This window comes from Trichosurus vulpecula, chromosome 7 (genome assembly GCF_011100635.1).
Source record: "Trichosurus vulpecula isolate mTriVul1 chromosome 7, mTriVul1.pri, whole genome shotgun sequence".
Taxonomy (NCBI): domain Eukaryota; kingdom Metazoa; phylum Chordata; class Mammalia; order Diprotodontia; family Phalangeridae; genus Trichosurus; species Trichosurus vulpecula.
This window is the reverse complement of record NC_050579.1, coordinates 256,757,922-256,770,491: the sequence shown is the minus strand read 5'-3', so window position 1 is coordinate 256,770,491 and position 12,570 is coordinate 256,757,922. Positions and strand designations below refer to the sequence as shown.

Below are 12,570 nucleotides of genomic sequence, written 5' to 3'. Positions count from 1 at the left end.
AATGTGTGTTTGTATTACTTCTTCTGACCATCATGTGAGTGCCTTCCTTGTACAAACTCTCTGCAAAATAGTCTTTTAGGCAAAGGTATGTTTGGCAATCAAACAATATGTCTAGCCCATTGGAGTTGTACTCCCTGCAGTAGAGTTTGAAGGCTTGGCAGTATACCTTGAGAAAGGACTTCAGGGTTCATTACCTTACCCTGCCAGGTGATCTTCAGAATCGTCCTAAAACAATGCAAATGGAAGTGATTCAGATTCCTGGCATGGCACTGGTAGACTGTCCAGGTTTCATAGGCATACAGCAATGAGATCAGCAGGTCTACAGAGCTCTTTTGCTGATGTCATTGTTGTATAAGTCAGATCACAGAGAGTTAAGAAAGAAATAAGAAGAAAATAAGTGGGGGAAGCACTTACAGACAACCTTCTGAAAGAGTTTATCCAAGAAGGGGAAGAGAGATAAAGGACAATAGATATTGAAAATGGATCAAATGAAGGTTTTTTCCTTTCTTTTTGAAAATGGGGGAGACATGGAAATATTTGTTGGTAGTAGAGAAGCATCCAGTAGAATGAGAGAGACTGAAGATAAGTGAGAGAATGTGGATGGTAGAGTGGACAATCTGCTGAAGAAGGCAGGAAGGAATAGGATTACATGCATGTAGAAATTTGCTGGTAGGATAAGGGTCAAAGGGATGTTAGAGAACAGTATAGAATTGAACTGGTTCACCAGGAAGTCAAGATGAGATAGGGAGGAGAGTATAACCAGCACCTGGGTGATGGACTGGGAAAGAACTGATGGTTGGAGGCACTGGTATGTCATGGTGAGAGTGTAGGATAAGGTTGGGGGCTATAAACATAGAGATAGGTGGAGTGAATACAAAGTATGATTAGATAAAGGAATTTCAGAGTTTATGAACATGGAAGTGGAACACTTTTTGGTGATGGCAAGGTCAAGGGTATAATTGCTCTATGTATAGTTGAGGTGGCATGGAGGAACAAATCATGGCCAATTAGTAAGTTCAAGGAAATGATGGTGTTTGAGGGTGCATAAATATGCACATTGAATCCCTTATCACGAAATTAGATCTTCTGGAGGAGGGAAAGGCTATGAGCTAAGCACTGAAGACACTGAGGAAGGAAGGAGAGTATCTTGGAGGTTGGTAGGCAACAGCAACTAAAAACTCAGTCTCAGAAAGAAAAACTGAGAAACTCTTAAAGCAAACACACGCACAGAGACACACACACACACACACACACACACACACTCACATGCGCAGAAATCTCAGGAGCAGATGGATTAGACTGATTTGCAAGCTAATTCTACAAAGCTTTCAGAGAACAGTTATTTCTCATGCTACATAAACCATTAATAAAAATGGAAATATACAGTAATTACAAACTCTTTCTTGACATCTTTTATCCTGATAAACAAACCTGGGAGATAATATAGAGAAAGAAAACTATTGATTATTTCAAGTAATGTTTATTTTTGTTATAAAGTTGACTAAAATATTTGCAGAATGTAAGTAATACTATTGCCATTTTGGCCTTGTACCAGGAATATAAATAAAAAATAGAAAATTAAAAATATAACAGTCATATATTAAATAGCTTTTATTTTGAAAGTCAAGCAAACTCCTCCACCAAAGCCATTTGCAACCCTTCTGTAACTTAGAAGATAAATCCCAAAGTGTTGCCTAAGGTGATTCCTAGGTTAAGCAACTCACCTAGAGTTACAGAGCTACTTAGTGACCATCAGACTAAGAAGACTTTGTAAAAGCCTAAGCTAGTCTAGTCAATTATAAAAGCAACAGACCTTTTTATTTGTCATGTTAAAGAAAAACCTTAAGAAGGGGAAAGGGAACAGGTATTTACTATGTGCTGGGCATTGTGCTAAACACTTTACAATTTTTTTTTCTTTAATCCCTAAGACAAGACTATACAAACGCAAAAGTGAAGAGAAACATAAAAAGGTAAATATGAGCAAGCAATCAAAAGGGACTAAAATAGGTTAAACTGTTTTTATTGTTGAGCAAAGGGATGATTTGCATAATCTCCCAGAACTCTGTCATCATCAGGGGTCATAGAGGAAGTTTAATTAGACAGAGGGAATCTATTTATGTTTTGGTAGCCTCAAAAGAAGAAGGAAAAGGGTGAGGAAGAGGAGCACACTATTAGACCAAGTGGTCAAGAGAGGAACAGTATGGAAAATTATCTCAGATAAATGGAGTTCACCAGTAGAAGTCTACACAACATGAAGGGCAAAATGGGAGGTTGTGGGTGACATTTGAATGACAGCTCCATCTGAATTGGTCAAAGGAGGAAAGAATACACTTATATACACATTTGGGTTCAGAAATATTTCTTTTCCAACAGGGAAATAAGAGGGAAAGGTGTCAAAGGAGAAGAGCAAAATATCACTAATAAACATTAATATTTTTAAACATAGTCCTAGCAAAAGGTCACAGCAAAAACAAAACAAAAAAGCCTAAATACTATTAACAAGCTGAATTTATTGAAGGCACACAAGAATGATTCAATATTAGGAATTTTAATTATACATATATTCGTATTTTTAACACTTATTATTGATTTTATCATTAGATGCAAATGTTACATCTAATGTTACAACTGAGGCACAAACTTCCAGGCATGATCAATTTATTACCAAAGTATGAATTTACCAATAAATAAGTACTCAGCTTCCTAAGCAAAGAGCCTGAAATGAAGGAGATGGCTCTTTTTTGTAGTTTTGGGAAATACAGAACAAAGAACAGGACTTTGTAGGTGGGGAACAAATGATGATTGGTAAAAAGAGCTTGGCATCATGAATGGTGAAATCAACATGATTGGTTACAGAGCAGAGGCACTGCGGACAATACGATTGCTCCAAAATTGGGAATTAGGGGCTAGCCAGAACGCCCTCCTTCTCTCCTGTGACTAAGAAATACTACATTGTTTGAGTCCACCTTCAAGGTTAGAGATAGTGGACCAGATTCTTTGGGTAACAAACCTGCCATCCTTGAACGATAACTCAGTAGCCTATTCCTACTGGACCAGACTCTCTGTTAGCTACTCACATCTGTAAAGGACGACCAATTTCCTTGAGGCAGAAAGAGAACAGAGAACTGGATTTCTGAACTCATTATGAGCCAGCTGAATATCTGAGCTAATTTTAGAGACAAAGAACCATGACTTGGGCAATTATAGGACAAAATCAATAAAGTATAAATTGCATTGATTTAAAGATTTTATAGAATCAATTTGATTATTTCATAGGAACATAGGATGATAAAAATTTACATGAATAATCTTACAAAACATAGGAGAAGAACTATAACAAGACATGATTATAAAAATAAAGTAACAGAATCAAAAAATTTTTAGTAGAGTTGTTAGGGACCTTAGCAATCATTTGATCCAAAGCCTATGCAAAGGAATTCCCAATTTAGTACTGGGGAGATGATCAGGAATGAAAAGTTAGAATTATCTGCAAAGAAGAAATACTTGAAGCCTTCCAAATGGAGTTTCCTAGACTTTCATTTGTCTGGAAAATATGAAGAAAAATGAGATTAATTATAACACTATTGGAAGGATCTGATCAAATGGCTGGATCTAAAGAATAATCACTAGTAATTCAATTTCATCTTCTTAGTAACTTCCAATGTAAAGCCATAGGGATCTATGCTGTAAAACATTTTTTAACTCCATGATTTGGATAAAGGAATTGATGGTAGGCTTATTAAATTTGCAGATAGAAATCTGGGAAGGAAATGTAGCAAAATGCAGGACAGTCAAAATTCAAAAATATCCTCACCGAGCAGAATTCTGGGCCAAAGAAAAAGAAAACTAAAATTTAATAAGGATAAATGTAAATTTTTGCACATATTGAAAAGAAGATTTTTGAGTTCAAAATAGGTAATGTGTAACTAGCCAGTGGTTTGTAAAAACTTTAAGTGTTTTGCATGTTTTACAAGAGTTAAACAAGGAATATGACAGGCCCAATAGTTAATGCCATACAGGCTACATAAGAGATAAATAATGTCTGTGAACAAGGAAGTGATATTTCTCTTTTATTCTGCATTGGTGGCAAGATGTCTTTGGTTTTGAGTGCCACTTTTAAGCAAGCTGGAGAGCATCCAGAGAAGATAACCAGAATGGTAAATACCTTTAAGTTATGTCACTTCAAGACTGTTTGAAGAACTGGAAATACTTAGTCTTGAGAAGAGAAGGGAGATGGAGTTGGAAGAAACACATTATAACTGCCTTCAAGCATTTGAAGTAGTAGCTCTGACTGGGAATGCCACTTTGGTTCTTTTGATTCAAAGTGATGCCCACCTCCACACTCCCATGTACTTCTTCATCAGTCAGCTTTCCCTCATATGACCATTGAAAAGGGATTTGAATTATTTAGTTTGGACATAGGTGGAAATTTCAAAGAAGTAAATTTGAACTTAATATAAATAACAAGTTTTGTGAAATTAGAGCTCTCCACAGATGGAATTGGTTACCTGAGGAAGTAGTGATTGTCCCCTTATTAAGATTTTCAAGCAAAATAGAGAGGGAACTATTTTGTTGTTTTCAGGTAATATACTTTGTCAAGTGTTTTTTTAATAAGTTTGTTTTGTCAAAAGAAAAATGAATCAATAAAAACATTTTAAAGAAAGTAACTTAATTAGCTGTATTGCTTCAAATTCATTATTTTCCAAATTCTCAAAAATTTCCTAGTAGATACAGAAAATATAAGATTTTAGTGACATTTAGTTCAGTCTTTCATTTTTGAGATAACCAGACACCAAGTTTCCTAGAAGACAAGGGCCTTTCTCCAGACAGTCAGGTAGGCTCAGAGCTATGACCTCCCATCCAAACCTCTTGTTTGCAAGACAGTATTCTTTTAATTCAATCTGGGTTCCAGAATTCTTCTGTAATTAATGTGACAAAGTGGGTGATGTAATATTCTGACCTTACTCTTTGGATTCACTTCACACTCACATCTCTCCTTCCCTCCTCTTCACTCAGGGCCAGCTTCTTCATGCATCACCCCTACAGTAACATTTAGCTAGATACGTAGATGGAGCTTGGACAGGAGAGGTCCATTTAATGATTTCAATAATACATGCTTCTTCTCAACAGCAGCTCTAGTACTTGGTTTTTACACTAACCTCTTAGATTTTTCTCTAACTACATAGAAAATAGATGTCCAGCTATTATCTTATTGATTCTTCTAGTATAAGTCTTAATTTCTCTTAAAAATTACTTTGATCCCGTAGAATCCTAGCTTTCACATGATAAGGACCATAGCGCACTATCTAACTGCATTCTTAGTTTCCACAGACCACTCTGGTCATTTTCCTGATAGTTTGTTACAAGTTTTCTCTGCGTTTGGAGTGGAGAAGAATATCACAGGTTTGGCCTTTGCGAATAGCTGTGAACATCTCCAGTTTTCATTACAGAAAATCAACATCTGGTTATGTTTTTTCCATTGAAGTAACTGGAGGTAAGTAACACAAAGCTTACTCATCTCGTACATCTGAATGCAGAAATGCTCATGTTCCATGAACTATTTTAAATAAAAATGTCTAGGCTAGGATTTGAGTAGGCAAAAGGTAAGATAGTTGCTCATTCAAGGTGGGGGAAATGCTATGAAGAAATCATCCAACATTGGCAATATTTTTCCACGTTCTGAGGAAATTTATGGTAGAGACATAGAATTGAAGGATGTCAGAACTAAAAGGGTTCTGAAAGTTGATATAAGTCAAGCTTCATTTTTACAGAAAAAGAAATTCATAGATGAAATAAAGACCACATGAGAAGTATACAGGCTCATGGCTAAAAATATCACAGATGAATATTTTTATAGGTTCATTTAAAGATACATGAAATTCTGTGCATTTGTTAATGTTTTGTGAACACAACTCCTTCTTCTACCTTGAAGGTATTTCATAATTTACATATTCATTAGCATGAATTAAAGCATCTTTTTTATGCCTATAGGATTATATTCTGAAGTAGCACACTAGAAATTTCTGTGAAATAAATAATTTCAGCATACAAATTGTCTCACTTTGAAATTGAGGAAGTTTAGAGATGATTTTATTATTTTTTTTTGAGAGACAATCAGGGTTAAGTGACTTGCCTGGGGTCGCATAACTACTAAGTGAGGCAAAATTTGAATTCAGGTCCTCCTGACTTCTGGGCTGGGGCTCTCCCATTTTTTTCTGTACTATTTATTTTATTTCAGTATTCTCAGAGGGTTGGTCAAAACAAACAAAGAGCTATATTCACTTTTTTCCTGTGAGAACCTTTAAAGTTATAATGGCAATCAGTTTAAAGCAGTTCAGTATGAGACAAAAATGGCCATTTCAATTTGATCCAATCCAATTGTATTCAATTAAAACACATCTGTTATGCAAGGCAGTTCCTTAAGTGCTGATGCTTGGAAAAAAGAAATAAGCCCAAGATGTTTAAATTCAAATAGAGAAGATAAGACAGAAATAAATATGATACAAAGCAAAATGTGAGAAACACATCAGATACACAGAAGTAACAGTGCCCTGGAAAGAAAAAGATTCCCTTCAATTAGTGGGATCAGGGAAAAGTGAATAGAATATTTAAACTGTAGCTAGAGTTCAGAGGAACCAAACGACTTTCATAGGCAGGAAGAGGTATAGTTGGGGGGAAAATAATGAATCAGAGAGTTCAGAGAATCTGTTATTTGAATTTTGCTTTATTGCCTATGTAATTATGGGCAAATTAATAACCTTCTCTTGGATCATTTCATAATTTTAAAAATAAAGTGGTTAAACTGGGTGATTTTAACGGTCCCTTCTGTCACCATGTAGTATATCCTATAGGGAAGGGTACATTCCTGGCCCATCATCTATCATGAACAAATACACATTCATGGAAAAAGCTAAAAATGCTTAGAGAGTGAAGAAGAGTCCTGTGAATTGGGTTCAGAGAAATAGAAATATCTACATCTTAGGTGGCATAGTAAGAGAATGCTTGGCCTGGAGTCAGGAAGACCTATGTCCAAATGTAATCTCAGACACTTACTAGATGTGTGTACCTTGGCAAGTCACTTAGCCACTATCTGCCTCAGTTTCTTTAACTATAAAATAGGGATAATAATAGCACCTACTTACTAAGGCTGCTGTGATGATCAAATGAAATAGTTGTATCTCATATCATTTTATAAAGTGGTTAACATAGTGCATGCCACGTAGTAGGTGCTTAATAAATGCTTCTCTATTTCCTTCTGTAGATCTTCCCCTGGGATTATGGAGTTGCTTCCCGCACCCCACCCATATTTTGATTTTGACTTCATAGATATGTAAAGAATTGTTGTCAACATGAACAGATCCTTATATGACCCTCTCCCTAGTACACTTCTGCCCACCAGGGGATTCATTTTTACCATATTTTAGTAAGTCAATCAATAAGCATTTATTATTTATTTGCTATGTGTCACAAAGAAATGCAAAAATAGCGCTTGTCCTCCAGAAGCTCATATTGTAATGTGTATGGTAATGCAAATAACTAGGCATACCCAGCAGTAGATGGAGTAGTAGAAAAGAGTAGTAGACTCTCAGAAGGGAAGGCAATAGTAGGAGGAGGGAACTGGGGAAGATTGAGTCATGGGGGAAGCTAGAGAAACTAAGAGGTAGGAAGTTAGAAGAGAGACTCTTCCAGGCACAGGGGATAGTCAATGTAAAGACATGGAGAAGGGAGATGGAGTATTATGTGTGGAGAATCGCATCTAGGACAATTTAGCCAGATTGAGGGAATTAAAGTGTAAGAAGATTGAAAAGGTAGAAAAGTGCGAGATTACGTAAAGTGTTTTAAATAGTAAACAGAGGACTTTTGTTTTTATTTGTTATGGAGAAAATAGGAAGTTAAACTGGAGTTTAAGAGTAGAGGATTCCTTGCTCAGACCTAAGCATAAGGAAAATAACTTTGTCAGGTGACTGGAGGATAGGGAAAGATTTGTGTCAGGAGGCCCAATTTGAGGCTCTTGCAGTAGTTCAGGTGAACATCTGGAAAAGGAAATGATAATGGCTTCAACTAGGATGTTGAGTGATGGAGAGAATGGGTCCTATATAAGAGAGGTTATGAAAGTAGAAACTATAAGATTTATAATTAGGCTATAGATATGGGGCAAGTGATAGTAAAGAGTTCAGGATAACACTGAGGTTGAGAGACTGTGATTGAAAGTATGGTAATGTCCTTGGCGCTAATAGGGAAATTTTGAAAAGGGAAGCATAATGAGCTCCATTTGGGGCATATTGAATTTGAGATTCTCAAGTGACAAAAATAAAAGGAAAATGGGTGTTTCTATGATGTTTATCTCAAGCTAGGGAGCTCATCTTGAACACTCTCTTATATAAGAATAATCTGCCAGAATCTCAGGGTTTGGAAATGACCAAAGATGATAATTTTCTATCCAAACAGATCTATCGTTAGGCTCAGGTTAGACCATCTGTACCCTATATTGATGATAATCTCTCCTGTTAGCTAAAATACTTTTCTGTTCATATTAGAACAATCTATAGCACATCTTTCCTTCATTCATAGATGATCTATCATTTATATAAAAAGGACAGAATATAAAATCCTTTGGTGTTTTGGTTGTTTTTAATCTTCCCTAGGTGAGATGACATGAAGCCAACAGCGTGGTTGGAGAATCAAACTTTTGGGACTGATTTCATCCTGTTGGGGCTCTTTAGCCAAAGCAAATACCCTACTCTCTTCTACTCACTGATATTCATTATTTTCATAGTAGCTCTGACTGGGAATGCCACTTTGGTTCTTTTGATTCAAAGTGATCCCCACCTCCACACTCCCATGTACTTCTTCATCAGTCAGCTTTCCCTCATGGACATGATGTATATCTCTGTCACTGTACCCAAGATGCTGTTGGATCAGGTGACTGGGATTCATAGTATCTCAGCCCCAAGCTGTGGAATCCAGATGTTTCTCTATCTAACACTTGTGGGGGCAGAGTTCTTCCTTTTGGCAGCCATGTCATATGACAGGTATATAGCCATTTGTCACCCTCTCCGCTACCCCATCCTCATGAACCGTAGAGTTTGTATACTCCTTGCAATTGTCTGTTGGTTCTTGGGATCCATTGATGGTTTTGTGCTCACTCCTATCACCATGAACTTCCCCTTTTGTAAATCCAGAGAGATCCAGCACTTCTTCTGTGAGGTCCTTGCCTTGTTGAAACTCTCCTGCTCAGACACATCACTCTATGAGACTGTCATGTACCTGTGCTGTGTCCTTATGCTCCTCATCCCCGTCATAGTTATTTTAAGCTCTTACTCCCTTATTCTCCTCACCATCTGTAGGATGAATTCAGCTACTGGTCATAGGAAAGCATTTGTCACATGTTCCTCTCACATAACTGTTGTTATTCTCTTTTATGGAGCAGCTGTATATAACTACATGCTCCCTGCTCCTTATCATACTTCAGAAAAGGATATGATGGTGTCTGTCTTCTACACTATCCTAACACCTGTTATAAACCCTGTCATCTACAGTGTCAGGAATAAAGAAGTCACAGCAGCTTTGAAGAAAATGTTATGGTCAAAACGAGTTTTAGCTAATTTTCAGAAGTAGAGTATGATCTCCAAATACTTAAAACACTCCATACTCATTTATTTAGTATTGGTTCATTTTGTTCATGTTGCCCTGTGGCAAATAGGCATCTCTCTCCCTCCCCTCTACTTCCAAATTAATTTCCTCTACTTGATAGTTTTTGAAAACTTTTGGGTTAATATTTTCCTGATTTAGTATGAAATCCTTGACATTTAAGTCAGAATATAAGGATTTGTTTTCTCTGTCCTCAACTTGTTAGCTAGGTTCCCTCAAAGAAATGACGGAAAGTCTCTGGGACCTGTTTTACTTTTCTGTCCAATGTTGTGTTAAAGAAATAGTAATCAAATACCTAAAAGGTGAATGGGACCAGCATGGATTTCTCAAAAATTGCTTTTACTCAACTCACCTCAGTGTCTGCAATTTTCAGGACCCACTCTGATATCTCAAGGTAGAATATTAGCTGTGGGTGTGATGCTAGTTAGCACCTATGCCACTTACTGCCTGTTGCTGCTTGCCAGGGCTTCTGAAATGCTCACTCAGGGTTTGGTTTTGTTTTTAAGTTTTTTTTCTTAGTTAGTTAAACATTTGTTTTAAGTTTAGTGCATTATAACTCTTTCAACTCACAAGTGGAATTAATCATTTTCTTTTTTTCACTAATACTGATTATTAAACAACCACTTATAGTTTCTTAATTGGTTTGTTAAACCAATAAATAAATGAAGTAACCTGTTAGAACTCTAACCATACAGCCTTTGTGCCCTCCTCCAATCTAAGCCAATAAGTAATTTATTTGATAATCATTCTCAAGCTAAATCTAGCCTTTGAAATGGGCATTTTCTATAGTCTGAGATACAATAATAATTTGAGGCTTCATAATAGTATTAATTTCCTTTGGATATAATAGTTACCCACCCTGTAAGTGCATTGTTGAAGGCTGAGTTCCTCCAAAGACCAGTCATGAATTTACTCATGAGGTCAGTAGAAGTATGTCCCAAATCTTCAGACCTAGAATGAAGGAGAGTATTTGCTGTCAGAAATATGACCTTTCTCTAAATAAGAACATTTCACTACAGAATGAACCATACTGAACATCTATTGCTACAAAGAGAAATCTCACTAAAGATTATGGCTGCCTGGCTTCTGCAGTTACATATCGTATGAGAAATCAATGCACATTAAAAACTAGGAGAGACATCAGAGGCAGCTGCCTTCTCTACTATCCTAATATCTAGTCATTTGTGTCATGTCCTTCAATAAATTTGACTTGAATAAACAAATTACATGTTTGAATCTTCTTTTATTTTTAGCCTCTGAAAATTTTCCTTTGAACCCTTAGCAATGGGTGATGATTATGTGAATGAAAAACAGTTTGAGTTTGGGAATGGGAATCCCTTCCTTGACTCTTGATTTGCCTTTAAATTACACAGAATATTTTAATAAGGTTTGCTATTCTTCATTTTTTCAGCCATGCCAGTAGATCTCAGGCCCAGGTTATTAGACATCTGTCATTCTTAAAGGGACAAAAATCTATTAATTCTCTATTTAAACCATCATTTAGGAATTTTTGCAGAACTGAGACTGTCATTTAAAAAGAACCTTGTAATTGCTTTAATTATATCCTTTTTGATATCACAGATAATAGGATTGGTTATATTTGAGCAGTCTTATCAAGTCTGACTCCCTGAGGTTTCTGGTAGGCATTAAACTATTAACGATCAAATGGACAGAGAACTGCTGGTTATCTTAAACTTGATTTAGGAAAATCCCATATCTGACATGTGCAAGTTCTATTAGTGACCAGGTGAGGTAACCTTAGGGAATAAAACCAAAAAAAATACTCTGGGGAAAGGCCCAAAGGGATACTATGAATGCCTAGGTAAGGTGCTCCCAGACCCTGACAGAAAGCAATCTTATATTTATTTAAATGAAACAACCCTGAGGGCAAGTAGCAATGATACATAGCAAATGCACAATATTAGATTAGGGAAGTAAAAAGTAAATTATATTTGACAGTGTTATGATGTATTTGGTTTATAAGAAGCTGTGTGAAATACAACTTAAGTTTAAAAAAATCAAGTTCCTCATTGTGTGGCTGTGAAAGGAGGGGGGAAAATGGATAGTAAGGGTGGGAGGTGAAGAGGAGCCCAGTTAGAGAAAGCACAAGCTAAGATAATACCCTATCTTCCCATCTACTAACTTCTGGAGAAAAATTGTAATAATTGTCATGAATTAAAAAAGGTTAGCTGACTATTGTATTAAGGCAGCTTGGTGGCATAGTGGATAGAGTGCTGGGCTTGAATTCAAGAAAAACTTATACCAACTTTGACCTCAGACACTTACAAGCTGTATGACCCTGGGAAAGTCACTTCATTCTGTTTGCCTTAGTTCCCTTATTTGTAAAATGATCTGGAGAAGGAAATGGCAAACCACTCCTGTATCTTTGCAAAGAAACTCCAAATGGGATTATGAAGGGTCAGTCACAACTGAAATGAGTGAACAACAACAAAAACTATTATATTAATTTGATGTTCCAAGCCAACTCTGAAGGAATTATGATGAAAAATGCTATCCCTCCTCAGAGAAAGAATGGATGGCATCCGAATACAGATTGAAGTATACTTTTTATTGTTTTTATTTTTCTTGAGTTTTTTTTGTCTATGTTTTCTTTCACTTCATGACTTATGGATATGTTTTTCATGACTACACATGCATAGCCTATATTGAATTTCTTGCCTTCTTGATGACTGGGGATGGAGGTGTTGGGGGAGGGGGGAGGTTTCAGGAAGGAGGAAGGGAGAGGGTTTGGAACTAAAAGTTTTTTATGTAAGTCTTTTTTAGTTAATTAATTAATTTATTTTTAGTTTTCAACATTCACTTACACAAGATTTTGAGTTCTGATTACCCCTTCCCCCAATACGCCCTCCTTTCTGTCACCCCATCCCTCTTCTCTTATGCCCATCCCCTTCTATTTTC

The 12,570-nt window shown here is 36.4% G+C and overlaps 1 protein-coding gene across 1 annotated transcript; it reads left to right on the top strand.

The window, feature by feature from the left end:
* The first annotated feature begins 8,655 nt into the window (after positions 1-8,655).
* LOC118857915 (olfactory receptor 2T29-like) lies at positions 8,656-9,618 on the top strand. Its single transcript, XM_036768381.1, has one exon. The coding sequence runs from the start codon at positions 8,656-8,658 to the stop codon at positions 9,616-9,618; it is 963 nt and encodes a 320-aa protein (XP_036624276.1).
* Positions 9,619-12,570: the final 2,952 nt, after the last annotated feature.

Bases quoted from the DNA above. Each gene is read 5' to 3' on its own strand.
- LOC118857915 (XM_036768381.1), top strand. From the start codon at position 8,656: ATGAAGCCAACAGCGTGGTTGGAGAATCAAACTTTTGGGACTGATTTC.